We start from the raw sequence: 27,989 nt of genomic DNA, 5'->3' as shown, positions 1-27,989 counted from the left end.
CCAAGAAAAAGCGAGATTAGTCTGGCAGCACTGTTATCGTCTGCAGCATATCGATAGCACAGCCAGTGCTGCAAAATATGTACTAGCGAGAAGTTTCTGATTAGATTGTGAAATAACAAGAAGTAAATAATAAAAATATTAAGGCAATCACAAAGACACGTGCAGTACAAACATGCAAAAAGTAATTGGCCGATTGCAGGTGCACATGCTGCGACCCAATAATGTCAAAGCACTCACGTATGTTATGCGAACGGAATCAACAGCCGCCGCCGCCGCTGCCGATGCAACAACAACAATAAAATTTGCGGCCACATCAAAAGGTAAGAAACACAGTTAAGATTATGTTGCATATGTTTTATATGCTGTCATTTAAGATTTTCGTGAGCGCCAGACGCGTTTCAACATCAAGAATGATCCGACAGAGGGGCGGCCCATCTATTTGGACGCACAGGCCACAACACCGATGGATCCACGAGTGTTGGACGCAATGTTGCCATTTCTGACCAATTTCTATGGCAATCCTCATTCACGGACACATGCCTACGGCTGGGAAACGGAGCAGGCTGTGGAGAAGGCACGCGAACAAGTGGCGAAATTAATTGGCGCTGATCCTAAAGAGATTATCTTCACGTCCGGCGCCACCGAGTCGAATAACATTGCAGTCAAGGGCGTTGCACGATTCTATGGAACGAACAAGAAGCATGTGATTACCACACAAACGGAGCACAAGTGTGTTCTGGACTCGTGTCGTGCCCTGGAGAACGAGGGATTCCGGGTAACCTATTTGCCGGTCGAGACCAATGGCATTATTAGTATGCAGGAACTGGAGGCGGCCATGACTCCGGACACTTCCCTCGTCTCGATTATGACGATTAATAACGAAATTGGCGTACAACAGCCCATCCATGAGATTGGCCAGTTGTGTCGCTCTCGCAAAGTCTTCTTCCACACGGATGCGGCGCAGGCAGTGGGAAAAATCCCCCTAGATGTGAATGCCATGAATATTGATCTAATGTCCATCTCGGGCCATAAGATTTATGGTCCCAAAGGCGTTGGCGCCTTATATGTGCGACGTCGTCCCCGTGTGCGTCTCGAGCCCATCCAGAGTGGAGGTGGACAGGAGCGTGGATTGCGCAGCGGCACCGTTCCAGCTCCCTTGGCTGTGGGTCTGGGCGCAGCGGCTGAGCTCTCAATGCAGGAGATGGACTACGATAAGAAGTGGGTGGATTTTCTGTCCAACCGTTTGGTAGAGAAACTGACAAGTGCTCTACCCCATGTGATACGCAATGGTGATCCGGATAAGACATACAATGGTTGCCTGAACTTATCCTTTGCCTATGTGGAGGGAGAGTCGCTGTTGATGGCCCTGAAAGATGTTGCCCTCAGCAGTGGATCGGCCTGCACCTCAGCCTCACTGGAGCCATCGTATGTGCTTCGTGCCATTGGCGCCGATGAGGATCTGGCACACAGCTCCATACGCTTTGGCATTGGACGATTCACCACACTAGAGGAGGTGGACTATACGGTGAATAAGTGCATCAAGCATGTGGAACGATTGCGCGAAATGTCACCGCTGTGGGAGATGGTACAGGAGGGCATCGATATAAAGACCATACAATGGTCACAGCACTAAGTGTCCCTATATAAAGTTGCAGTACAATACATACATATATACGTATACTATAATTAATTTAAATACAGGCGCAACGCAAATTGAATAAAATGTTAAGTGATTGGATTAATTTTATTTTGTACACAGAAACCAACTAAAAGTATTAGCTTAAGCTAAATGTCAAGTAAAGGTGAATGGTGGACAATCGAATAAGTTTCCACTCCAAAGTGCGAAATGCAAACTGGCATTTTATTTTGCATTGCTGTTGCTGCTGCGGGTCAAAGTTCAGTTTCCCTTCTTTTTGCTGCCGCCTCCCAAGATCTTGCGACGCAGCGTAAACATGTGCATGTAGAGCTGCGGGAAGATGGGAATGTAGCCCAGCATGACGATCCAGAGGAGGGCATAGTAGGAGAAGGTGGCATTCCATTTGTTGGGCATCACAACGCTCCAGATGCTGTGCTCCTTGGCATATTGCTGTGCCCACCAGAAGCACAGCAGTTCACCCGTCACCCCAATCGGGTACAGAGCTATGAAGGTGGTGTAGCGCAGGAAAACCACAAATTGTGGCACCACCTTAATGATGTTCAGGGCATAGAATCCATAACGAATGATTTCGGTGACCGCCCAGGCGAACAGGGCAATAGGCAGACCAGGTGACACTTTGCCCGCGGGCGTGGCCATCACCACGCCAACGACGACCATCATGCGGCTAAACACCTGGAAGGTGGTGACCACAGGATTCGATTTAACCAGCCCAAAGACTGCATTTAAAATCTCCACAAAGGCGGCATTCTGGAATATGATGACTGCGATTCGCGTGTAATCCCACAGCGTAATCTGTGCCCGAAACTCGGGACCCTGCAGCACATAGTAGTTGACCAGCTGATAAAGGATGTAGCTCCAGCCGCCCACCTGCACAGCATTATAGCCAAAGAGATAAGCTTTGACCAAAGCTGACGACTCTTTGGATTTTGATGGAGCCGCAGGAGGCGATTTGTTCGATTTGGCTGCTACCTTTGCGGACATTTCTAGCTACTTGTGAACTTTCACCTTGTGGCTTGCCTATTACATACGCTACTCATTAACTAATCACAATAATCACAATCGCGCGATATGCGGACGCAACAACAACTGATAGCCCCACTTTCACCTGTCGAGTAGAGTTGAATCGAATCGTTCGGACTAAGTTCTATTGAACCAGTCACTAAAGTGAACAAGCGAACTAAATCCCTGATTGTAGGTCATTTAGTTCAGTGACTATAATTCTAATATAGTTCATTCAGTGAATAGTTTCCAAGACAGTTCGTTCAGTGAACGAAAAGTGCCGTTGCTTTTCGGCGCAGCGTCCTTAAACCGGGTGTTGCCACTCCAGTAATTAAAATGGTTACATTGAATTGCCAAATTGTTTTAAATTGCTCGCCATGACCACTTCTAGCTCGGCAGATTGTGGCGGTCGGGCGATTGGCTAGTTATGTGAGTTGGCAGCTCTGTCACAACTATACAGCGCGCGACCTCATCATACGATTTATGCTTTGCTTCGAGACTTTCTATGCATTTCTGTTCGCCTGGTAAAAACCGAACCGAAAACCGAACGTGTCTGAAAAGTCTGGCACGGTCTGTGCACATGGGTCGGAAACACACCTGCCAGCACATGTGGGGCGATTCTTTCCCCAACTTTGCTCAATTTGCCGTCGTCGCATCGCGTTTTTGGATTTCATGCGCCGAGCGGTCTTGAAGCTTCGGGCTAGTATGCTGATCACGAATATTGCAAACGAGACAAAAAATATTCCCCATTTGAAGACTGCTTTTTGCTCAGCAAAATATTGTGCTTGCTAATTTGTGCTTTTTGCTGACTGGAGCTAAATCGAATTAATACTGCAGAAGAGTCTAGCTTTTATGCAAGCAAAAGGTTACATAGCCAGGTTATGCGCAATGACAATTACAAAATCAGCACGTGCCTTGGCCGTGTGGGCGGAGGCCTAACAACCACGCCTACCGAACAAATTAATTTGCAAGAAGAGTTCTCCAGGCCCAGCAGTGTTGCCGTTATCATCAGAACGGCCTTATCAACAACTGGCATCGACTGGTCGACCGAGGGTTGCGACGTGGTGACTGTCGATACAATTGGACTAGTTTAGACAGCGCCCACAAAAAGGCCGATTGGACAAAGCAGGAAAAACGAGACCCCGCCAAAAGTGAATTCCCTCTTTTTTACCAAGCGCACAGAAAAAATAGCTAAACGATAACTGAGCACATTCGACACTGGTGGAGAAGGTGCGGCCAAGTCGTGTGTGCGAGCGAGATGGCAGCTGTTGCAATGGCAGGGGTTTGGTTCAATTGCCATGTGACTGGTCGTTTGTGTGCCTGTGTGTGTATGAGAGCGTGACTGTGTTTGTTTGCTGAGTGAGTGAGCAGTTGTATGCATGTGTGAGTGCGCTTTAATGCTGCTGCTGCTGTTTGCTCTTTCGCTAAGTGATACGGTGGTAATTACAGTAGTTGAAAATTATTATTACTTGCAGAGTTCATTATTGCTAGTAATCAACTGAGTTGCCACTATGCTGAAAGGAAACTCATACAAATTGTCGCCCTTCGCACACAGCGTTACAATTGTATGTTGAGTGTGTGTGTAATTAATTGGGGGCTTGACTTTGCAGTGGCAGTCATTTGGCAGTCTTCGCTATGGCCCACAGATGGCGCACTGGCAAATTGCAAATTTCCCTGGCCAAAGCCCGACAATTACATTGAACACACATTGCTGAATACGCCCCCAAATGCGCCCGGACATGCCCCCAGTGACTTGCCAAGCGTCACAAAATGAAATCAAAAAGCAACAACAACAATTGACAGAAGTATCAAATGTGTGTGCGTATGTGTGTGTGAAGAAAAGCAACAGCAACATGTTTGTTTGAATTTCTAACGCAAACAACAAAGCACTGCGCATCTCCCCTCTGGACACAAAGGCACACAAGTTGCAGCAGTCGCACGAACATTTTGCGCAAATTTGAGTAGTCATTTTGTTTGCTCACATCACAGGCCAACAGAAAAGGCGCCAACAATTGTGACTACAAAACTATTGACGGAACAAACGATAAGATTGGCTGTATTATGGTTGTTGTGCCCACTGTGGTGCTTTTTTTGTGACTAAGGGGAGAAGGTGGTGGGCTGGCTAGAAATTGAAATTGATTGCAATGGCGCCTTTTTATAATCATGGCCCCCGGCAGCGGAAGCGAAAACCATCGTTGTCGGTTGTCGTTGCCCCGGACATTTTGTTTTGTGCCCGTCATTTTGCTTATTGCGCAAATGTTAGCTAGGCTCGCAGCAAATGTGAATAGCGTAATGATTTCCAAATTGATGCCCCTGGCAACAACTACAGCTACAACTATTAACTAACAGCACCAACAACTAACAAACAAACAAAGTTGACTGTGCGACAAAAAAAACATCTATTATTGTGGGCGTTCAACGTTTTCCCACATGCATATTAACAGGCAAGCAGCACTAAGAGATGCAGATCAATGTCGCGAAAAGATAAAAGTCAAACTAAACACATGCGAACAGTTACATACATGTGTATATATGTGTGTGTGTATGCATATAACATATGTGAATGGGCGTGCGTGTGAAGAACCTGCCAACAACAACAACAGAACCTGTTTCTGTGCGTGTTTCTCTTTTGCTGTCGTTGTTGTAGCTGCTGCTTCTGCTTAGTGCTCAATGGTCAGCGCGCGGTCAGCATTTGATGATTGCCTTGGCTTTATTTTATGTATTAGCAACCTTCTGTTTACAGTGGGCAATCAACTACCAGGAGTATAGCACAAATACGTGTTTAAATACGGAAAATATAAAATGTACATATGTATTTATATAAATTTAAATTACTGTTCATACATATATATTTATATAAGTATTTAAATCAGATTAATTTATATTTAGTATAATTCGATTAGTATATTCATTTATATTGTAAGTAAATTGTTTTAATTCACTAGATAGCAGTTGGTTAAAAAAGTTTTATCTAAGCACATCAAATTTTCACATATTAAACATACAATTATTCTATTAAATGTGGTGCTCGAAATATGTACATACTATAAGTAAGTAGTAAAACACTAAACACTTTGCGTATGGTTAATAATATTATACCTGGAATGCATTTAACAGGAAGTCAAACTAAATCAGAACAAAATTTTCCAACGAAGTACGTAAGCAGTATAACATAAATTTTTAAACAAAAGTTTTCTTATAAATCAGTTTACCCTCACATTATTACAAGAAGCAAAATTAGAACATAACAATTCCATTGGCAATATTTTGGTAGTGTTGATGATTAAAAGTTTGTTAGAATAATATAAATTTTAAATTGAGTATCGTTTCTCTTCTTTCTTCAAAGTATTTCCTGGTGCATGAATATTTAGATTTTAAGCTTTTAAAATGATCATAAATTACAAATCTTAAGACAGTTATTCATAAACATTTAATTGGCTAAAACAGTCTTGACTTAATTCTTAAACTTCAATAGTCAACATATTATACATACTTCATGTCCCAAACTGAAAGGGGGCTGGCTATTCGTTTGATGATTTACACTGGCTGACGTCGTTGTACGGCGCGTCGGGTATTTGGGGCCGCGGGGCGACTTGTTGCTTGATTGTGTGCGCCTGTTCCCCAAACTGGATTTTGGGGCTCGATTGACCGCACATTTTATACGGGACGGACATGCATATTTTTAAAAATATAATATAATTTTTATGTCGCGCACCACCAACAATCCGCAATCACCACCACCAATACCACGTGTTGACTGTGGTTAGTTACCGTTAGGCGGTGCTGCAATTAGCGAGTAACCTTAACCTTAGCTTCCAAAAAAGCTCAAATCACAACCTGTGCTATGAGGCGCCCAAAATTGAGAGCAAGTGTCTTCGGCTGCCAAAATGAGTTGTTTGCCCCACTTCCGCATTTAAATAATATTTCAATGCCACCCGAAAATTATACAAATAAAACTGCTTATGTCATTCACTTGAACTGCCAAAAAAGTATTCGCGAATTTTTGCTTTGACCCACTGAGAGACGAAAAAGTTTGCGAAATTTCGCAATTCGCGCAAAATCCTTGAGTTTCAAGGTGCGTCCTTCAGTTGGCAATGAGAACGGCCTCAAATTACGGTCAAGGCGAATACAAGTCAACCGAACGAGAACGAGTACGAATCGTCGTTAGCCTTGGGTTCTGACAATGCGCTACTCTGAACGAGGCATGGTACATTTGTGGTGATTAAGTGAAGAAAGAAATTAACATTAATAACTTGGAATACAAAAGCAAATTTTAACTTGTGGTGGGAATAAATTTATGAAATTATTAAGTTACATTTAGGTATAATGGATATGTATAAAATTTTAGTATTTCAATTGTAGTAGAGTTCTACAGTCTGTACAATTCGTACATGCTCATGTCGTTTGTATCTTTTAGTGTAGGGAGGGTGCACGAAGTTCCATTTGGTTACGGATACATACAATACAACAACATGTCAATAAAGTGCACAAAAACACAAACAAAATAACAACGATATGTACAATATTATTCTTGTTCTGTGTCTGTGTTAGTTTCTGTTGTTATGTGTACGTTGTTTTCTGTCCGCCTAATGAAAATGTTGCTGTTCTTGTTTTTTGTTGCTGCAATACACGTTTGTTGTACAAACAACCAACACACAAAAATCCTGTCAGTCGTCAACGCTTCGTCGTGAAGGTGGGTCATTGTGAAATGACAGCGCCGAACCAACCAGGCGTACAGCACTCAACAGCTGCTGACAATCTTACTTGAAATGCAACGAGAGAACAAGAGCGAGCAGGCTATATACTCGTATGACTCGTTGTTGTGTACGAGTGTTGTCTCGTTCTCGCACAGAGTCCATCAAGCCATTGCTGTGCGCCGGAGCGCATTTTTGCGTTTGAAAGAAACAGGTCGAAGCACGCAAAAGACCCGCGGAAATGGAAATGTCGTCGGCGGCTAGACACGTGCCAGAGCAGTCAACCACCGAGAGAAACAAAACAAGTTGCTTGCTATCGATTGCTGTGCACCCGTTACTTAGTGTCATATTTCGCACAAAAGTTCGTTCGTATTTTCTGCTACAATTTACGATTAAAACGAGAGAGAGCGAGCGAGACCGAGAACGAGTGAACGTGAACCGTTTTGTTGCCGCGTTGAATTTGAATTTGAATGTCATCGTCGAGAAGCGTCTTAACGTAATATGAGTCGCACAAGAATGTCTTAAGACGTGGATTAGCACCTCTTAATCCCGTCTAATCACCTTAATTGAATTTCAGGCCCCAACCCAATGTGGACACTATAAAAATGCCGCTGTCCAGCATGTCAGAGGTCAGCCAAATGGCGAGACGTCAATGGAGAGCATGTGCCTCCACTTGAACTAGTCTAAAGCTTAATTTAAAGGAATTCAAGTGCAATGTATCTAAACGGTCACGACGAATTGGCCGGGCCACAACCGTATGTCGGCTTTCCAAACGACAGTCTTGGAGATGCAAGTGGCGCTGTGATATCCTTGGGTCAGGATTATCCTCAGGAGTTTCAGCACATGGTGCACGCTCATTGGCGAGGATTTCGTGCTCCTCCCATTTATTATCGCGCCGGCATCTACATCGCATTTTGTGCCTTGATGATCCTGAATATCTTTGGGAATGGCTTGGTCATCTGGATATTCTCCACGTAAGTTGAGGAAATTATTATCCCCAAATGAATGCCATAAATTTATCGCTTTCTCAGCTCCAAGTCTCTGCGTACACCATCTAATTTGCTGATCCTGAATTTGGCTGTCTTTGATCTGTTCATGTGCTCCAACATGCCACATTATCTGATTAACGCTGCTCTGGGCTATATAGCTGGTGGAGATTTGGGCTGCAAGATTTATGCGCTAAATGGTGGCATCTCGGGCATGGGAGCATCCATTACGAATGCATTTATAGCATTTGATCGATATAAAACCATTTCGAATCCAATCGATGGACGCTTGAGTTATGGACAGATCATCTTATGCATTATGTTCACCTGGCTGTGGGCAACACCTTTCTCGGTACTACCACTTTTTGAGATCTGGGGTCGCTACCAGCCGGGTAAGTCGAGCTAACAAAAATCCCTTTCTATATCATATTGATGTCACTTTTCAGAGGGATTCCTGACCACTTGCACCTTCGATTATCTGACGAACACCGATGAGAACCGCCTGTTTGTCCGTACTATATTCACATGGTCGTATGCCATACCGATGACCATAATTATCGTCTCCTATTACAAGCTATTCACCCATGTTCGGACTCACGAGCAGATGTTGGCGGATCAGGCGAAGAAGATGAATGTGAAATCCCTCTCGGCGAATGCCAGCAATGATTCCATGAGTGTGGAACTAAGGATTGCCAAAGCAGCATTAATAATCTATATGCTATTTGTGTTGTCCTGGACTCCATATTCGGTTGTCGCATTGATTGGTTGCTTTGGAGAGCAGCAGTTGATAACTCCATTCGTTTCCATGTTGCCCATGTTGGCTTGCAAATCTGTATCCTGCCTGGATCCTTGGGTATACGCTACGAGTCATCCAAAATATCGCTTGGAATTGGAACGGCGACTACCCTGGCTGGGCATACGTGAGAGACAAACAGGATCTGGTACGACGGGTGGTCAGGAGAGTGTGGCCAGCGTCAGCGGAGATACGTTGGCTATGAGCGTTCAGAACTGAATGAGCTGACTTCGGATATATATTTTAGAAAAAATTTAATAGAAAAATAGAATTACTCGATCTATAGATCATAACATTAAAGCAATGAACTAAAAAAGTTCCATAAATAAAAAACCAAAAAAAAAAGATGGCATACAAAAACAGAAAACATAATACTTTTAATCAGGGATCTAAGCCGAAACAAGTATCGGTTCTGGTACGTCTGTAGAAAAGCACTTTTTTTAAGGAATCTAATCAATTTTTAATGCAGATTGACTTCAGAGGCCAAACCATGATTATAATCATTCCACTTGAAAATCGTTCCACTTTTGACAAGGTTTTAAAAATACAAAAAATATATGATAATTTTTAGGAAAATGTACAGAATGCGTACCGGTATCTACTTAGATACACATGTGAAATATCTTAACTAGATGATTAACACATTGAAATTTGTTTGGACATTAAAGGATAGTAGTAATTTGATAATTATTTATGTAAATAATTTAATTGTATGTAATTAATTCATTGTTGGGCTTATTTTCGGTTGTTGATTGCAACATGTTATAACATTCACAATATTACCTATAAACCATTTTTTTTTTTAAATATGGAGCAACACTTAAAAGAAAATCAGAAAATTATCAGCGAAAATTTGACTATTTTGATTGTTGTGATGCATTTCTTGTGCTTCTAGCAAAATCGGACATACATTGATACTCTCGTGGATCTTGATGTAGATTCCAGATTGATGCCAGACAGATAGATGAATCAAGGGACAATCACAGTACATAATACAAAGTCTCGCAGTGTTTCCAAAATATTGAATGCTCTCATTTGTTTGATGCATTTCTTGAGTTGATAGCAACATCAAGCACTGTCCATACCAGTTTAGGGCAAATGTCCAATGAATGGACAGGGTTTCAACCGACCAACCAACCAAGCAACCACCACAGAACCACTCTCAGGTTGAGCACATCGAGAAGGCAATTCAAATATTCTCATTTCTCATTCGACAAAAATATCGCGACTGCGCCACATAGGGGAAACGTTGCCTGCGACCGAGGCTGAGGCATCCAACACGGCTGTACTGCGACCGAGCAACTGATGAAGTTGAAAAAGTTGCGCTTCTTTGTTGCTTGCGCACATCCAACCAATCCGCGTGGCCAACAGCAGCGTTTCAATTCAGCGAATGTTCCACACGGTAACAGGTGAACAGAATTTTTAGCAGCCGTTTACAACATTTCTACACAAAGTTGAAAGCGTGATTGGCTGAGAAAGCGCAGCGAGTGATTGGTGTGCGATTGTATGCGTGTGTATCTGTGTGCAGACTGTGTGACTATAGCTCATGAGAGTGGTGAGAGGAGGAGCGGATGGAAGGAGAACGAACCACTCTGCCAGCAACATTGGGTTGCCAAATAGACACCACACACCACTCGCAAAGCACACAGCACAACCACACCACCATCACCACAACAGGATGAGTTAGTTTGTCTCGGGGCCGGGGCTTCTTCTTGCTCTTTAAGAAACAACAAACATTTTTACTAGGTCTGCATGAGATTTAGCAGCATGCTCTCCACACACAGCACGATTAGATTTTCAATGAAAACTCAATAGAAATGATGTTAGAAACCAAGCAACAGGTGCGAGCGAGATAAATATACGGCTCAACAGAGCGAGTGAGTGCTTGACTGTGACTGTATGTGTGTGTGTGTGTGTGTATGGGATTAGAGATGTTTCTACTGTGGGTCTCGTGCTCATCGGCTGCTGCAATCGTTTGATGTGGTGTTGCCTGACTCTGAGCTCCTCCTCATTGTCGGATAATCCAATTTGCGCACAAATCTGAATATAAAAAAAAACAACACAATAACACTTCTCTATTACGTACACCAATTCAGCGGCGCTTTGTGGTTGCTTTCGGTCCGGGGTCGGTGTTTCCCTTATTGTGTGTGAAGAGACAGACGACGACGACTTGTTGCATGTAATAATAATAATAACGAACGAAACGGTATCTCGTAGCTGTTTAGTGGATGATTAAACTGAATTTAATCGTTTGCGAACAGGCGCACAGCGTTCGCTAGCACGTCGCAACGCCTTTTACAGGCGATGTCTTTTCGAAATTAAAACGATTTTAAATTGCCTATACAAAAGCAATACACGCACACAGCTGTTGTCTCGCTTGCACTTTAAGTGAGCCAGTTGCCAATTTACGGTGGTGATTATTATCTGCATTGCCGGGGTTGTTGCCCATCGTAGCTAATAACAAGGTGTTTACAAACTCCCATTAAATGCTTGTTCCAGTCACAAAACTTGTTGAACTCTCTAATATCGTAAAAGTTAACATTTTGTTTGCGCATGTCCATTGTCAACAGGGGCACAAATGTTGCTCGTTCGCTTGCACTCGTCACTTTAACAAGCAGCTCTCTCTCTCACTCTTTCGCTTTTTTTTTGTTGTGGTCTATTAATCGTCTTGCTATTATTTTGGCAATCCTAATATGTAATGCCAATTCATGGGGTGGGCGCCTGTTAAATAGCAGGCGACGAGCGCGCTAAAAATTAACATGATGAAAATCGATAAGCACGCGCATGCTACGCCCAATTCTGTGGCTCTGTTAGCATTTGAACGTTAAAAATTCGATTTTATAGAATGCAGCAACGCCCACAAAGGCACACTCGCCGGCGGCGGGTGGCTCGCATCTCGAAGCTAATTGAAAGTGAGAGAAAGAGAGAGAGTGAGAGAGCTCGCGTATGGCGGTAAGTAACAGCGTCGCTCAGTTGCGTCTCGTCCGCCTATGTGGGCTAACAGACCAGCAGCTACGCATTCTGCGCGCCTCTTAGTTATTATGTCAGATCTGCAATGCGCGACTATAAAATACGTAGCCGGCCACTGAGAATTTATTGACTCGCCGCCCCCGGCAACGGGTGTGAGTTATAAAATTGATGGCATAAACTGTCATGAGTTTATAAATATGAGTGGGCCACACTGGTGCGCCCAATGGGCAACCATTTAGCAATTTCTGTGAGCCTAGTGCTAATTTTCGCTTGTATGTTGGTAACATTGTCATTTTGAGTGCTGCCTCTCGCAAACGCTGATGTTTGTTGTTTCTGCTACTGCTACTCTGGCAACGCTGTTGTTGCCATTCCATTCGCACCTGCTGCGAGCTATGTTAAGAGCAACAACACAACATGCGCCGCGCCGTGACACACGTTGTGGTATGTAGGAATTTTCAGCTTGCAGCTTCAACATGTTTTCACATACATATTTGTTTGGAATCAGCCGCAGTCTCAAACTCAACCTCAACATTCTTGCGGTTTCGTGGCAGTGTTGTCGGGCTGCCAGATTCGATCGCTGGACGCCGCGACACGGTATGTTGGCCCTGGTATGCGCTCTGGCAGCCCTGCATATATACACACGCACACACATGTACCTATGTATGTATGTATGTTGTTTATACACTGTTTACTCCAATGCCAAAGCATTCCAAGCATAACAATGCCGTCTGCTTTACGCTGTTAGCCTGTTCGGGCAAGTAAGTGAAATTTCATGCAAAACCATTCTTCGAAAATTTCGAATTCCCCGCATACTTTTGTGTCGCACGAGATATTTGTGTTGTGTTTTGAATTGTGTGATCATGACGTTTACTTGAGGTTTGATGTGTATATTTTGATGGGAGCACCACTCAACCCCACCATAGGTATTTGTTGTAACTGTTTGTTGGCATGGGAATTATTAATTTATTATGACTTGTTATTATTTTTATAACTGTTCTCCACTTAGATACAAATACATTTTCAGCTATTCTACTAAATCATCTTGCACTCTCTGTCGCACTTTCGCTTTATCTACTCGTTGCAACCAAGATATTAACATTTATTTCTGTCGAGCCGCTTTCAACATGCACTTGCAGCCTGTTAGCCATCAGCCCCAATCGTCTTGCAACATGCAACAAAACTCAAGACACATGACCAACTGGTTCCAGTTGAGTTCGCACTTGTTTCAACATCCCAAATGTAAAATGCAATTTACGCACGGATGCTGACAACGACTCCTTGAATTCAAGATGATACACAAGAAATCATGCATGCATTTCAGTTGAAGAGAGAGGGAGTCCCATTCCCTTCCGCTGCACTGGGAGATGCACTGGGAGAGATACACGCGTTGGGTGGAGTTGTTGCTCCGTTTTTTATGCACAAGTTAGACGCACTATTGTCCTCTGTAAATCCTCATTGTAACAAGCGCCCAGAATCATTGTCTTACGCATACGTCGCCCCAGACTCTGCCGTAAACTGCATATAGCGACAACAATAAAAATCAGCAGCAAGAACAACAACAACAACAACTACATCATCATCAGCTGAAGCAACAGCAGCAGCAATAACAACAAAAATGCCAATGCAAAAAGTTGCCATAAAAAGAAACCACGCGAAATGTCGTCGCGTCGCCCAAAAATAAATGCAATGCTCTCTCTCCATATACTTAGTATACATCCTCCACTCACATACACATACACCGCACACACACACACACACACACACACACACACACACACCAGCATACACGAGGGAAGTTGCCTTTGAGATCACAACTCGTTGATTAACCCAAGTTCATTGCCCGAGCTCAATGCGATGTGGAAGAGAAAATCGAGAAGAATAAAATTACAATAAAAACATCGAAAAGGCAAAAATAAAAAAATAAAAATAAATGGCACGTTTCTTTAAAATTCTGTGCTCCCAGATCACGTTTCAATTTTGCGCTCCTTGTGTAATTTTCTGAATCGATAAAGTGGCTTACAGATTTAGGCCAAGATGAACAAGGGACACATAATATGAATTCACGAAGGAAATGGATGTATTTTTATAAAAAGTCTATGGTTGAGCTTAGTCCAAAACGAACTTATTCAAAATATCAAGCTAAGATTGACCTTCAAATATAAGATAAGATGAATACAATACCAACTTTAGTTAATCCATTGTTAAAGTACAACTATTATAAAATTTCATCTATAAAATTCATTGAAAGTATAGTTCTCCCACTTCATCAATTCCCGAAGATTAAAAATGTCTATATAATTTTAAATATTATGTTTATATAATACAAACATATACACACAAAATGTGTACTGATGCCTTTTACCATTGTTTTAAATAAAAAATAAAGACAGTATTGCTTAACACTAACATAATTATAGTAATTAATAAAGTTGTTGTTTTGTGGAATAGAATACGTTCAGTATTTAGATCTAGATTTTAACTAATAAACTATTGTTTTGATCGAGTATATTTAGAAAATTGCCTTAGGTGCATTACGATTATATTTGGTGTCATTCAATTAGAACTCAATTAGAGACGAACCTGTCTTTCTATATATGTACTATATATGATAATATTGTATCTTAAACTAATCCTGGCTAGCAGAGTAGAGCTATGTTTCCACTTTCATTGCCGGCTAGAATGGCCCGATTGAGAGGCAAGACTGCAAGAGAGGTAAGAACGCCACGGAATGTTTCCGGACGCAGTTTGGTGATGGTATTCAATGCGTGTGAGTTGCCCACGTCGGCATAGACGCCCACGCGATTCCCAGTTGTGGCATAGATGAGGGAGGTGCCAACGCTTTGCAGAAAGTGTGCCGGTTCCGGAGGAGGCCTTTAAATGAAACAAAGATTACAATATTGAATTAGATTTAATTGCAGCTTTGAACTTACTTGAGCTGATAGTGCAATATGCCATCGAGGGCATGCCATACGGCGAGGCTGTGATCAAGGGCAGAGCTGATAAGCATCTGATCGCTGGGCGCCGTCAATTGCAGCAGATCGCATTCCATGGGGCGCCAGGAGTTGAGCACGATGCCGGTGCGTGTGTCCAGCTGGACAATGGCGCCAGAGGATAAGCCAGCTGCCAGCCAATTGCCTGATGGTGCCACCGCCAGGCAACGAACTGTGGCATTTGGCAATGCAGCATGACAAACTCTCCATTCATTGACATACTGCATGGATCGGGCGTCGATAATCCGGACCGTTGACTCGGCGGTGCCAGCAACCACCAATGGGGAATGCGAGGGCAAACACTTGACCACCGTGACCGCACTGTGCCTGGGAGCATCCAAGATGCCCAGCGGTCTTCCGATGAAGGGATCCCACAGATGCACGCCTGCATCACAGGAGACGACATATCGCAAGGACTCGAGGAAACTCAGAGAATGTATGGACTTCTTGTGCGCCGTATACGTGAATTGACAGGTGGTGCTCTTGCGTCCATCGCCCTCGCTGCGCAGCGACCACAACTTGACCGTCTTATCCTTGGAGGCGGACACAAAACTATTCTCATTCTCCAGCGCATAAATGGCACGCACCGAATTCGTGTGTCCCACAAAGGATTGCAAACGGATTTGCTTGAGATTCAATGCTTGGTTGTCCTTCTCACTGCGTGTTGTCTCATGACGCCAGTAGGCCAACCAGTTGCCCTTGAGATGACGCGTGCTCGGCATGTGATCCAACTTGTAGGCAACCATGTCGAGGAGCTCCATGCTGCTGCTGGCCACTTGCAAGCGATTGCCAACGATTTGGGTGCCAAAACTGTTGGGTGCCACAGCATCCGTCAAATCAACTTGGCTGACAGTCGCGGATTGGCTTCGCTCCGTCTTGTCCTGTCCCATATTTGGCTGTTCATGCTCGTGGCACAGTGTAAGCACGAATTCCAAGTTGCTCAACGTACGCTGCATTATGGACTCACCTAGGAAGCGTAGGAATGCCAAGTAGGAGGTATGTGCCAACTCTGGTCCAAAGACATCCCTCAACTCCTCCACCGCACGCTGCTGTTGACCTGGCCCGCCGATCAGTGTGAGATTTGCCAGATTTGAGCTGAAATCATTGGGTAATCCGTAGGCCTTGTTGAAGATCAGAAAGAATGGCGCCAGCAGGGACTGGCAGAGATGCTCCCGCGTCATGTCCGATCCCAGACGGACACTCAGCGCATAGCAAGTATCGAGGAATTTCCTTGCCAACAAAGATCGACCCAAATAACCACTTGGCATCAATAGATTCGTCGAGCTCAGCAGTCGCAGTATGGGTAAGAGTATTGCATCCAAGAGTATGTGCTGCAGATGCTCCATTATGCTGGCATCCATCAGGCAGGGCAACATGTACTTCACCAGCTGCAACGAACTGATGATAGCTCCCTCCAGACTGCCCGTCATCCTCTTCGAACATAGGGCAATCAGTTCGCTTATGTGCGGAAAGTACTGCAACAGTAGAAAGTTTTCTCCATAGAGTGCTGCGGAAAAAGAACAGAAAGAGATAATAAATTTATTTATTTCTATTTCATTTAAGTATTTAAAATTATTTAAATATATTAGCACTGTTGCTTTTTATTTATTAATCAGAAATAACGAAGAACAACAACATCTTTACATGATAAATTTAACTCTAACAGCGTGCTGTTACTAACATGGACATATGTGTTCTGTTAAATTAATGTTGTGTTATGTAAATATTGTAAACATAAACTGTTAAATCAATTCTAATCTATAAATAAGTACTTAAACTCACCCGCTATAGACATGAGACACTCGAGAACCCGAGCAGCACTCCGATCGCCGACGACACGAGCATTGGCGATGCTGAAGTAATTGAGATTGGAGGCATCCGTTGATGGGTCAATGGAGTTGCCAGCTTCCACCTCGGGCAGCAGATTCTCCTGACCGACATAGCAGAGGGAGAGCAGCTTGAGCAGATTACGAGTGATGTGGCGGGCTGTGAGAACGGGACCCAAGCGATGTGATAACCACACAAGACTCTCGGCGCTCATCTCGCTGATGCGATTATTCTGCAGAGCTTTCGCCTCCGAGATGCGCGATATCACCGATGCCTGCAGTGAATCACAACCCTCCGCCTCCGTCTCTGGCTGAGCAGCAGATTCCGTTGAGTCATTAACCACGGCACTTGTGACTTGGCTGATCAGTTCGAAGCTGTCGACGCTCTTGCGGGAACCAATATCACAGTCGATGGCGCTCAACTGGAAACTACGTCGTATGCCACTAGCAGGGATCTCAATGGTGGGTGAACGTGGTCCAATTGGTGGTACGGGCAATGTCGGAGGCGGTGTCTCTGCTAGACTCTGCAGGGATAACTTATCCGGCGACAATTTGGCGCCATACATCAGCTCATTGATGACCAATTTATCCGGAGAACTGCCATCGGATTCACGTGCCTCCTCCGCAATGGCCGTCGAAGAGGGACGCATATCAAAGGAATCTATGGATTTATTCTCCTGATCCTCCTCGAATGTGAAGAGCTCCTCAATGTCTGCCTTTGACTCCGGCTGTACTTGCAACTGAGGTGGTGGCTCCTCGGTGGCAAAGCTAAGATTCTTGCTTGTGCGGCGACTGCCACCGCTGTGATAGTGAAAACCACTTCCCTGCTCCGGCTCCTTGTAGCCACCAACAGCCTCAATAAGAGGGGCAATGAAATGCTGGAGGAAACAACGCAATCCAAATCTCACAATCAAACGCAAGAGGAAGCTATGATGATAAAGCTTCACGGATTTCCGGGACTTGAAGGAGCTGCTCGAGGAGAAGCGCAGGTGTCCAGCATTATTGTTGCTATTGGTGCTGCTGATAGTGTTGGCATCATCCATCAGAACATTGCTCTCCACATCGTATAGTTTAAGCAGCGGCTGGAGCAGATGCTGTTGGGTCTGGACAATGCCCAAGGCCTGAGCAATGGGATCGAATAGATTCCAGGCGGTGAGTATGGAAGTTCTCTCATCCCTTAGCAGATCTATAATGTGAGGCAGCAACAACTCCACGGGCGGAAACTGCTCATAGGCAAAGGCGACCGGTTCCAGCAATCTCCGGACATGTGCACAGCATGACATCACTTTGCACTCGGCAATCTTACGCTCGAAGAGCACACGCTGTCGATCCAACTCCGTGTACCTGGCACACTCGTTGCCTCCGTTGCAATTGAGATGCGTGTGCAGCTCGAGCAGCACAAAGTTCAACTGGAAGGCGTGCAGAGATCTCACAAAGGCATACACCGCAATATAATGACTGGGAAATGGAAGCAAAGCATTGGCAAACATCGGCTCCAGCAATTGGGCAGCATTTGTTGGCACTGGCAATCCCTGGACCGGCATATTGCTTTCCAGTTGCAACAGCAGACGCACCACATGACGCACCGTCTTGGGTAGCTCCTGGACATGGAACTGTGCCAATGTTCGACACGCACCTAAGCGACACTCAAAGCTCGCACTTGGTCCATTGCTGGTGAGGAGCGGACGCAGACGTTGCATCGCAAACAGTTCCACAATGAGGCAGCCCAGCACTTGCAACTCCCGATCCCGTCGCTCGGTAATCAATTGATGCAGACTCTGCTGGCGGCGTGTTGTTGGCACCAACAGATTCTTCGACTTGGTCTCAATTGTCCCATCAAAGGCAAACAATTGATTGGTAAATGAATGCTCCGCTGAATTTTGTTCGAATAACAAATCGCTGCTAATCATTTTCTCTTCGGGATTAGCCGAGGCACGTTGCTGTGGAAAGGTGCGTGCATAGAAGGTTTCCAACATTTCCAATTGCTGCAGCAACAAAGCAGGATTATACTGTGTTGGCATCTCTATAAAGTTGGTCATGTTATAGAAATTGGAACCGCAACTTGACTGCTCATCATGTGGACGCAGTGACATGCGTGGTGAACTGTTCTCCGTGTTGGATTTGGCGGATACATTCAGGTTTTCGGTGCTCCTCGCCAGGCGTCTGTTGCTGCTGCTCGAACCTGAACTGGAGCTGCTGTTTCCACTATTATTCCCATAGAGTTGAGAGAGTCTTGGTGCCGTTTTGTTGAACCACGGCGAGGCATAACGACGTGGCGGATGCGGTTGCGTGAACAACTGCACAATGCCACGCTGACTGAGATTACAATGTTGATCCACCAGGCTGAGGCAGACATTTTTAGATTTAATGGCCGCCTTGCCGCTTAATTTGTACCTGAAAAACGCAAACAATCATTAAATATTCCTTCTGAAAATATATGTAGTAAAATAAAAAATATTTTTGGATTTATATACAAACATACAAAATTATCCCCGGTTTATTAATCTAAATAGTAATAATAACAAAATTTAAATTCATATTTAAAATTTGAATATAACTCCCAACGTTTAAAAGCTATATTTAAAATGAAATAAATAAAAAAGTAGTGAAGTATCAAAATTTCAATATTTATTTAAATATCAAAGCTCTTAACATTTGTTTTCCAATATTTTTATGCGAAGCTTAAGCTTTTGCTATAGAAATTAATGGTAATCTTTATTATTCAATATTGAAAATAAGTTTTGTATTATTTAATTAAAAAAAAAAAGATTAAGCTAAATAAATTAAATACAAATTTTAATTTAAATATTTGATGATTTTTTTTAAGGACTCATTACTCTTCTTTACAATCCCGCATTAAAACTCACCCAAAGTTCAAATCAATCCAATGATGCAGTCGCTCACTCACGTATTGCGACTCCAAAGCTTCGCGATGCTTGCAGATAAAATCCTCGGGACAGGTCGCCCACGAGGGCAGCTCCAGATCGGGTAAATCCTCGTGGATGCTCTTGAATATCATGGGATCCGAGTAGAACTCGGGTATGCATTCATCGGGTGTCCATTCCTGCAGACGCTGCATGGACACGGGATACTCGGCGGGCACCCAAATGGGACGGACATGAGCGCACAAAATGGACTGTGGTGTGCGTCGTGCCATGTATACAAAGTACGTAATCTCGGAGAGAAAATCGGACACATGGTGGGGCACCTGTTCCACAGGTGTCACTGTCTCAGCAGTTGCATGCTGTGTGGCATGTGTGTACATGAGATCCAGATGAATATCGCCTTTGTTCAGACGGTATTTACTCTTGGTCAAATCTCGCCAATTGACGCCGTTGCGTCCGGCAAAGTCCGTCACCCAGGGCATGATGTGATGATGGGCGGCATCATTGAGACGCCGTCCGCAAGCGTTGTTTAGTATGGTGAGATAGTCAAAGTTGGACAACTGACCGTTGCACCACATTTCGCAGTACTCCCGCAAATTGAATTGAGCCGGATCGTAGGCCAGCTTGAGATCGATGGTGCTGCTGGAGGCCAACTGCTCTGGAGATTCAGGTAGCTCTGGGCAACTCAGTGGCGACATGTCCACCGTTGCCATTGGCTCACCCAGCAGAAGATTGCATTGCAGGCGTGGCAGCACTTGTAGCCAGAGATTCTCTCGCAGCATCACATGCTGCAGTCGCAGATCGCCCAGGAACAGGCCTTGTGCCTGTAAATGCCGCGACAGTTGCAGCAGCTGATAGATGATGAATAGCGTCTTATTGTAGCCTCGTCCCAGCAGTGCCGGACTGTAGGTAATGCAATCATAAAGACTGCATTCCAACGCTGGCGGATAATGAAAGACGCAGTAGTGTGTGCTTGTCTCTATCGCCACCAGAGCTGGGAGTACATTGGCATGACAATCGCCAGACAAGTCCAGGTCCCTGCTAGAGCCTCCTTCGTCCTCCTGTTGCCAGTGCAACACGGGGCAGTTGTAGATGCGCTGTATCAATTCCCTGAGGACCACATCATGTGGTTGCAAGCCTCCTCCACCTCCTCCAATCTGTGTCTGCTGCTTGGATGGAGCTACTCCACTCGTTTTACACTGCTTAACATGGGCACCCGCATATTGCTTGTAGGCAGCCTCCCAGAGCTGCTTGAAGTTGATGTTGGCCACATTGACAACTGCCTGGGAGTAGCTCAGTGGTAACTGTGCGTCTTCTCCACTCGTTGATCTTGGTGGCAGTGGATATGCTTTGCGCTGCGGCTGCTTGCGGTATGTTTGCACCAAGATGCGTGTCCAGGGATGCTCCAGTGGTCCAGTGGGATGCGCACGTCTGTCCAGCTGCGGCCAATGTGTGAAGGGGGAAAGTTTGCGATGGCGTTCAAGGGCCTGCAGCCAGGCCTTATCGCATATCAGCTTGTACACGCCCTCCTCTGACTCACAAACAACATGTTGAGGATTAATACCGATTTCCAGCCATATCGCATCGTCACTATCACCCATTTCTAAGTCAGCAACATTCACCTCCAACTAAATTTACTAAGTTGGGGGACACAAAAACAAAACTAAATGTGCAAATATAGAGATGGTTACGGATCGCGATTGCTCACGATATCGCACGCTCGAGCGTGCGATACATTTCATTCATTGAGTGCTCTTCACATATTTTTGTATTTGTTATAATTACTTAAACTTTTATTATTTAAAACATACATGTTTTATTTATAGAATTAGCTGTTAAACATATTGTTTGAACTGATTATTACTTTGTGTTATATCGCAAGAAAAACCAAGCGCATCTCTAGCTAACTACGGTCGTTGGTCATTTCACAGCACTATCAGCTGTGCACCCTTTATAAAAAATACTAGAAAAATACATGTTCTGTGCCTTTCGATAAATGGCGCACAGACATTTTACGCTGCCGTTCGATAACATTTCAAATTTAAAAAACGTTATTCAAAGCTTTAGTTTAAATGGCATAAAATATTATAATTATTTTGTACACTGCACCACTTTCACAAGTGAACTATCTGTTAAAGCTAAGACTATTCATTGTCGGGCTTTTAGAAATCTGCTAGTCGGCGGGTCAACGGCCAAGCAATGTGCTATTTATGTATGTCGAGTTCAAAAGGCCGGCGGCGACCTTAGCAAAAGAAGCAAAAAACAACAAAATTGCTGTGAAAACACTCGACGAGGGCTCGTTAACTGGTCGCAGATGCCAATGTCAAATTGTTTTTATTTTGGAGAACAGCTGAAAATAAACAAATTATTTTAATAACATAAAGTAAATATGACTCGTTATTAACTTGCACCACTTGCTACACAATGGGGCAATGCGACTCTACTGCGATCTGAATTTATTTACTGATCTTGCAAACCCCTCGATAAGCGTGCTTTCACTTTCATTGACGTTATCAGCTCAATTCTGAAATTACATATGTATATACTTATGCGAAATGTAAACGAATGCGATAATATAAAGAAAACAAGAAAAAAGAAAGAAATTAAAACAAAAGGCCAATGATTTTCAAATACCGGATAGAACACATGCATATTAATATTTAAATGACCCAAAAGTCCAGTTTTATGACTGATTTCGAGAGATTTGAAATTAGAACCTGTTGCACACAATCTGCGTCTCGAATAAGAATATTTCATTAATATGCGCATATTTTAAACATTTATGTGAATCACTTCAAATACATCGTATATTCAAAAGTGAAAATATTGTGTAATAAATTTACTACAGCTTCCACAACTAATCGGTTTCTGCCTTTATTCATGCCGCAATCTTGTCTTGTCTAATCTTATCAATGGGATCTGTAATCCCAGACTCGTTTGGATTCTACGCTACCATTATTGTAATTGTATTAGTAATTATTTACTTTACAGTGTCGGCAGCTTAAAGAAGAATCAACCAACTTAATGTTACACCTGCCTGTAAGGTCAAGGTGTACAATTTGTTGGTTGTGTGCGAGTGTGTGTGTATTTGAGCAGTAGTTTAGTTAGTTTTTTACATTTTGTTTGTAGTCACCTGAGACTGAAGATTATTGCTGTTGCGATTATGGGCAGTATATGGAGAGAGTAGGTCAGCTACCATGTAAAAAGCCGCTAATGCTCGTAGAAAGGCTAAAATACTCGTTTACCAGGCTTGTAAACTTGACAAATACGCTACAACTGCCGGAGAAACCCTGAAAAAAATGTTGTCAAAAAACTGCAATTAATGCTGTTTACTTCCGTTCTTTAAAATTGCCAGCTAAAAATATTATTCATAAATTTTAAGCACTTCGCACATGTGTCTCACTGCTTTGACTTTATTAAAGGCCCGTCTTCCCGAGTCTGGGTACCCTGAGATCCGGCTGTGTTTATTAGGAAACACGCGAGCAAATATTTAAAAATGTCACAATTAAATTTTTAATTCAATTGACAGCCGGACACTTTTGCATATTTGCATTCTAAAGGTTCTTACAGCGTTTCTCACTTTTAACAAGCTGTGTATACAGTCGTAAATTGTTTATATACGATATTAAATATAGAACTTGTTTATATAGTATGTATATAAGCAAGCATCCTACTGATCGGTAGTGTTTTGTTATACTCTTGCAGAGGTTATTATGATTTTTCCATTAAAGGAGCCGTGGTCGACATTTTAAGTCCAAATTTTTAATTAAAAACTATGTTTTTTCCCAAGTAATCTTAACAAATTGCATAATTGTTATTGTTTTATTTATCCTAACCAAATGTAGGTAAAATTGGATTGGGTTTAAATTTCAGGATTAAATTGAAAAACTCTCCTGCTTCTTAAGATATTTCAGGAAAACTTTTCAGTTGAGTATTTGTTATTGTCAATAAAATTTTGTTAAGACCTGATCATTTAATTTTGAGTTTTGTTAGCAAATCCTTTCATTTTTTAAGGTTTTAGAAAATCTGATTTTTTTTTTGAAAAAGGTTTTGTTAGAGTACCAAGGTCTTCGGCGTGACAAAGATACTTTTATTTTCATGTTATTCATTTTTTTTTATCAGTTCTTTGTATTATTTTCAATACTATATGAAGGAAGGATATCGGTACAAGTACTTATAATTAGGGCATTGAACAGGTTTCGGAAATGCTTGGAAATTCACAATACACGTTTACTTATAATTATCAAAGACGGCGACGTTCTCGACTGCCATTGAGGCTCTAATGAGCTGCTCAAGCAATTACGATATTGGGTATAATCATCGGGAATGACACATAGTTGGCTCAAAACCGAAAAGCAATAGATTGTAAGCGTGCGACTTCAATAAATTGAGTCACATGTTGTCAGATTTATTGGATTAGATATTTGTTAACCCATAACATTCCGGACGTAAATAGAAATCTGAAATCTTATCTACGGGGGGTAGTTAAATCGAGTTTTAGGATAGAAGGTAGGTAACATTTGCTACTCTGGTACAAAAGTCATTGAAAGTTTCGCAGAATGATTATAAAGGTTGTTGTGGTCGCTATAAAGATTAAACTGTATATTATTATTAGTACCGTTGTAAAAGCTATATTTAAGATAGCAAGTTGCCCAGTTTATAACGTGTACATAAGTTAGATAATTTCAGTCAAGGAATATTACCTTACTATAAAAATACTATAGAAAAAAAACCCAACATTAATGTGTAGGGTAAAGATCAAAACGGGCTGGCCGACTCCAATCGACAGACGTTGCGCCTTGACAGCCTTCAAAACTTGCCGGCAACCGTTAAGATCACTCAACTCAAATCAATTCTCTAGATATTGAGACCCAGCCAGCGCCAGCCACTTGTTCCACTCCAGCCAAAGTAGTTCAAGTCTCGTGACGATATTCCACAACAACAAGAAAAAAAAAAAAAACTGAAAACAACAATATCTTGTGGTTGCGGGTTTTCCAGAGAATGCGACCCTCGACTTGCTATAAGTAACCTCACATTTATAGCAACTATATATCTATTATAATTATTTAACTGTATATTAGCTAGTTGTCTACTTATTCGTATTTTATTTGTTGCTTCCACTTTTGATTTATAAACAAGCTAAAAATTGTTTAAAAACTTACATGTGAACGACACGTTTCTCTGCTTATTTAGCCTTACATTTTGTTAACGTAATTATTAAATACTAATAGAAAAAGTTTAAAAAACATATCTTGTTCAGTGAATATTCAATAAATTTTGTTCAAATTTAAAAGTAGAGTTTTTTTCGATCCTGAAAATATAATAATAGTTTCATTAAATATGGTACACAATATAAAAAGTGGAAACTGATTTCATATTTAATTTGAAAGCCGTCAAGTGACTCTCATTAGCTAACTAGGTTTTCATCGTCAAGCAAGTCATTTCACCAATTAATTGCTACAGTTGATTGGGAATTGGTATAAAGTGAGAAAAACAAGTGTTATCTAATAGTTTTTTTTTTATGTCAGTTGCCATTTACAAATGATAGATTAGTCATAGAACATTTGGGAATTGTAAGCGCATGCACTCTAAGTTCTATATAGGCTCAAATTTCAGTTATATACATTATAATCCGTATAGCAATAGCGTTTTTATAGTTATTAATTTTTTCTTGATTTTTTAAAATATGACGAACTTTTAAAATGTACATAACTATTTTTCTTTTGCTTCAAAATCATAGTAAAATATGAAAAGTATGAAGTTTATGTATTATTTCATATTGTTTAAGAATTAAGTTAAAGAGTACTGTTATTAATATGTATTATTGATTAAACCATTCCCATGGTTTATCTCTGATTTGAAATCTTCATTGGCCTTGCAACAGTCACCACAGTGTGGAATCGTCCCCTAATTAAGTTCAACAATATTTTGACAGCATGTGATATTTCAAAAAAACAATATGGGTTCCATCTGCCGAACAAGCTTCTCCCAACGTCTTCTTTACTTTGTTGACACTTGGACGTGTGATTTTAAAATATTTCGGAGTGCATGAGGCACAGTCTTCCTATTATAGCTAATTAAGTACACATCTTCTTCTAGCATTCTCTGCAGTTCTTTAAAACATCTTGTCCTTCTGCTGATATGCATCAATTCGTAAGACCAGTCTACATCGTCAAAAGGGGGAGTATCATTGACGTCTTTCTTGGGGTACGCCTTTGAGTTGGCTTTTCAATTGACCCACACGCAAAATTATAGCGACCAGTTTCAGTTCCATCAACTCAAAGGTCACAGTCCCAACAGTCTACTGATTGACAACACTCTCTTCTTCCACCGCGTCGCATACCATAAATAGACATACATAAAGTATCTTCATTTCATTCGCTTCAATTCATTTGTATGAATAAATAACGCAAAATACTCGAATGCAAGCTTGATATTGAGAGGGTATGGTCAGTCAAAGTCTATATATATAAATATATATAATATTATGAGTGTATTTGCAGACCAGATCAATCCGGAAATATTTTCGGTCACGGACACTCTGGCGTCGGTTTAAGCCGGATTTTGGAATTTACATGAAAATATACCCGATATTTGCTTGCAATTTTTATACACTTTCAATAAAACATTTTAATTTTTCATTTATTTTGTAATAATGATCAAATAATTCAGAGGAAGTGATATTATATTTATGAACATAAAAGTCTATTCTTTTTTTAATCTCCCTAGGAAACCAATTTTTCATGTGGCTTCGCTATTTTGTTTTATATCCACATTTATAATCTGTCGATAATTGATTTGTTTCGGGGAAACACATCTGTATATACAATTACCTTAACAAAACTGAGCAAAGGGCGAACTATTTCGTTGAAGAATTAATTACATTTAAAAACTCCAGTTTGATTTTAAACTGTTAAATTATCTTTATAGATCACAAAAAGTACTATTCGGTATTTAAGTTTCTAAAATAGAGTATTTAATTTAGGACCCTTTATTAATAACTTTTTTCCTTGGAATTTTTGGCAGAATTTTTTATTGAAATGTTATAGAAACATTTCCATTTCAATTACAGGCCACACCATGGAGCGAGACATGGATGATGGTTCGCTGACTTATGGGCCAATTAAAGAGGCTACGCTAAGGCAACAACAATGAAGGCAGAAGATCATCATATATAAGTACTATGAAAATATATACATATACATACGTAGCTCCGAAATGTCTGATCCGATCATTTCGGATCGGATTGTGTCACATGCGTGGGCAATTGTGAGTGCAAAAAGCAAGATCTGAAGAGATGAGATGCGATCTGATATGAATGGGTCGCGCATTAATTAAAGCTGACAGCATTCATTAATTGAATGGTGTCCTCTGGGGGCAGGCGAGGTAAGAGTAGCATAAATACAAATGATGATAGCATATAGATTAATACATATGTTGAATTAATGGCCTTTATTATCAATTAATATGCCATTTCCTTTTGACTCTCGAGTTTCAAAAACAAACTCTTGAACTATATGGCATACTCATATATATATATTCCATATAAGTATACTAACTTGAGTGTGTGCTCTTGATTATCTGACTTTTCGAGTTCAATCGTTCAGTTGCTCTGCAGTCTGGACAAAGTGTGCCATTGATAATAACAAAAGCAAAAAAAAAAAAAAAAAAAAAGAAGGCTGATAAACCCGGTATGCCCATAATACAAACATATATATATGTGTGTATAGAATATAAGTATATGATTGAAATGTCCTCAAACACTTGGTTACTAAATTGATTGCATGTAACCAGATGACGCTTACTGATAGGGATTTCATAATCTCAGAGCGATTAATTATACCCTGTAACAATTAAAAAATTGAGATAAAGCATTCGTCTTAAAATACCAGATAAATTTGGAAAAAAAATGTCTTAAAATAAAAGTTCTTAATCTAATCTAAAAGTTTCAGAATCAGAATTGTTGAATATAAATGTAAAAGTAAATCTCTAAATCATATTGATCACAGTTACGGATAATTTGTAAACTGTAATCATTTTTATTACAAAGTTTTCGTTATAGGTATATACTGTAGGTATTATCGATGAACTGAGATAGATCTTCTTAATATATATATTTCTTTATTTAAGCTGTACAAAACGACTCGAGTTAGAAAAATTTATTTAACTCGTCGGTGGAATACGTATCA

The 27,989-nt window shown here is 41.7% G+C and overlaps 4 protein-coding genes across 4 annotated transcripts; 2 read left to right on the top strand and 2 right to left on the bottom strand.

Moving 5' to 3' along the window:
- The first annotated feature begins 61 nt into the window (after positions 1 to 61).
- On the top strand, positions 62 to 1,729 carry LOC117780098 (cysteine desulfurase, mitochondrial). Its single transcript, XM_034616499.1, has 2 exons — positions 62 to 320; positions 375 to 1,729. Exons 1-2 carry the CDS (start codon positions 173 to 175, stop codon positions 1,631 to 1,633), a joined length of 1,407 nt encoding a protein of 468 aa, XP_034472390.1. The 5' UTR covers positions 62 to 172; the 3' UTR covers positions 1,634 to 1,729.
- LOC117780099 (very-long-chain (3R)-3-hydroxyacyl-CoA dehydratase hpo-8) lies at positions 1,721 to 2,761 on the bottom strand. The gene has a single exon (XM_034616501.1). The coding sequence runs from the start codon at positions 2,636 to 2,638 to the stop codon at positions 1,898 to 1,900; it is 741 nt and encodes a 246-aa protein (XP_034472392.1). The 5' UTR covers positions 2,639 to 2,761; the 3' UTR covers positions 1,721 to 1,897.
- A 5,283-nt stretch (positions 2,762 to 8,044) lies between these two features.
- Positions 8,045 to 9,373, top strand: LOC117780659 (opsin Rh5). Its single transcript, XM_034617284.1, has 3 exons — positions 8,045 to 8,324; positions 8,382 to 8,728; positions 8,783 to 9,373. The coding sequence occupies exons 1-3, from the start codon at positions 8,065 to 8,067 to the stop codon at positions 9,346 to 9,348; spliced, it is 1,173 nt and encodes a 390-aa protein (XP_034473175.1). The 5' UTR covers positions 8,045 to 8,064; the 3' UTR covers positions 9,349 to 9,373.
- A 5,216-nt stretch (positions 9,374 to 14,589) lies between these two features.
- LOC117781126 (WD repeat-containing protein 81) lies at positions 14,590 to 21,441 on the bottom strand. The gene is made up of 4 exons (XM_034617855.1): positions 19,783 to 21,441; positions 16,872 to 19,309; positions 15,030 to 16,596; positions 14,590 to 14,970 (listed from the first exon to the last, which is right to left on the bottom strand). The coding sequence occupies exons 1-4, from the start codon at positions 21,399 to 21,401 to the stop codon at positions 14,736 to 14,738; spliced, it is 5,859 nt and encodes a 1,952-aa protein (XP_034473746.1). The 5' UTR covers positions 21,402 to 21,441; the 3' UTR covers positions 14,590 to 14,735.
- Positions 21,442 to 27,989: the final 6,548 nt, after the last annotated feature.

Source organism: Drosophila innubila (assembly GCF_004354385.1).
Source record: "Drosophila innubila isolate TH190305 chromosome 2L unlocalized genomic scaffold, UK_Dinn_1.0 4_B_2L, whole genome shotgun sequence".
Classification (NCBI taxonomy): Eukaryota; Metazoa; Arthropoda; class Insecta; order Diptera; family Drosophilidae; genus Drosophila; species Drosophila innubila.
Note: the sequence above shows the minus strand (reverse complement) of the source record. Positions and strands in the feature narration are given on the sequence as shown.

Bases quoted from the DNA above. Each gene is read 5' to 3' on its own strand.
- LOC117781126 (XM_034617855.1), bottom strand. From the start codon at position 21,401: ATGGGTGATAGTGACGATGCGATATGGCTGGAAATCGGTATTAATCCT. The intron at 16,597-16,871 runs GTGAGTTTAAGT...CTTTTTCCGCAG, and splicing joins GTGTCTCATGTCTATAGCGG to CACTCTATGGAGAAAACTTT. The intron at 14,971-15,029 runs GTAAGTTCAAAG...TTTCATTTAAAG, and splicing joins ATATTGCACTATCAGCTCAA to GCCTCCTCCGGAACCGGCAC.
- LOC117780659 (XM_034617284.1), top strand. From the start codon at position 8,065: ATGTATCTAAACGGTCACGACGAATTGGCCGGGCCACAACCGTATGTC. The intron at 8,325-8,381 runs GTAAGTTGAGGA...TCGCTTTCTCAG, and splicing joins GTCATCTGGATATTCTCCAC to CTCCAAGTCTCTGCGTACAC. The intron at 8,729-8,782 runs GTAAGTCGAGCT...GTCACTTTTCAG, and splicing joins CTGGGGTCGCTACCAGCCGG to AGGGATTCCTGACCACTTGC.
- LOC117780098 (XM_034616499.1), top strand. From the start codon at position 173: ATGCAAAAAGTAATTGGCCGATTGCAGGTGCACATGCTGCGACCCAAT. The intron at 321-374 runs GTAAGAAACACA...CTGTCATTTAAG, and splicing joins ATTTGCGGCCACATCAAAAG to ATTTTCGTGAGCGCCAGACG.
- LOC117780099 (XM_034616501.1), bottom strand. From the start codon at position 2,638: ATGTCCGCAAAGGTAGCAGCCAAATCGAACAAATCGCCTCCTGCGGCT.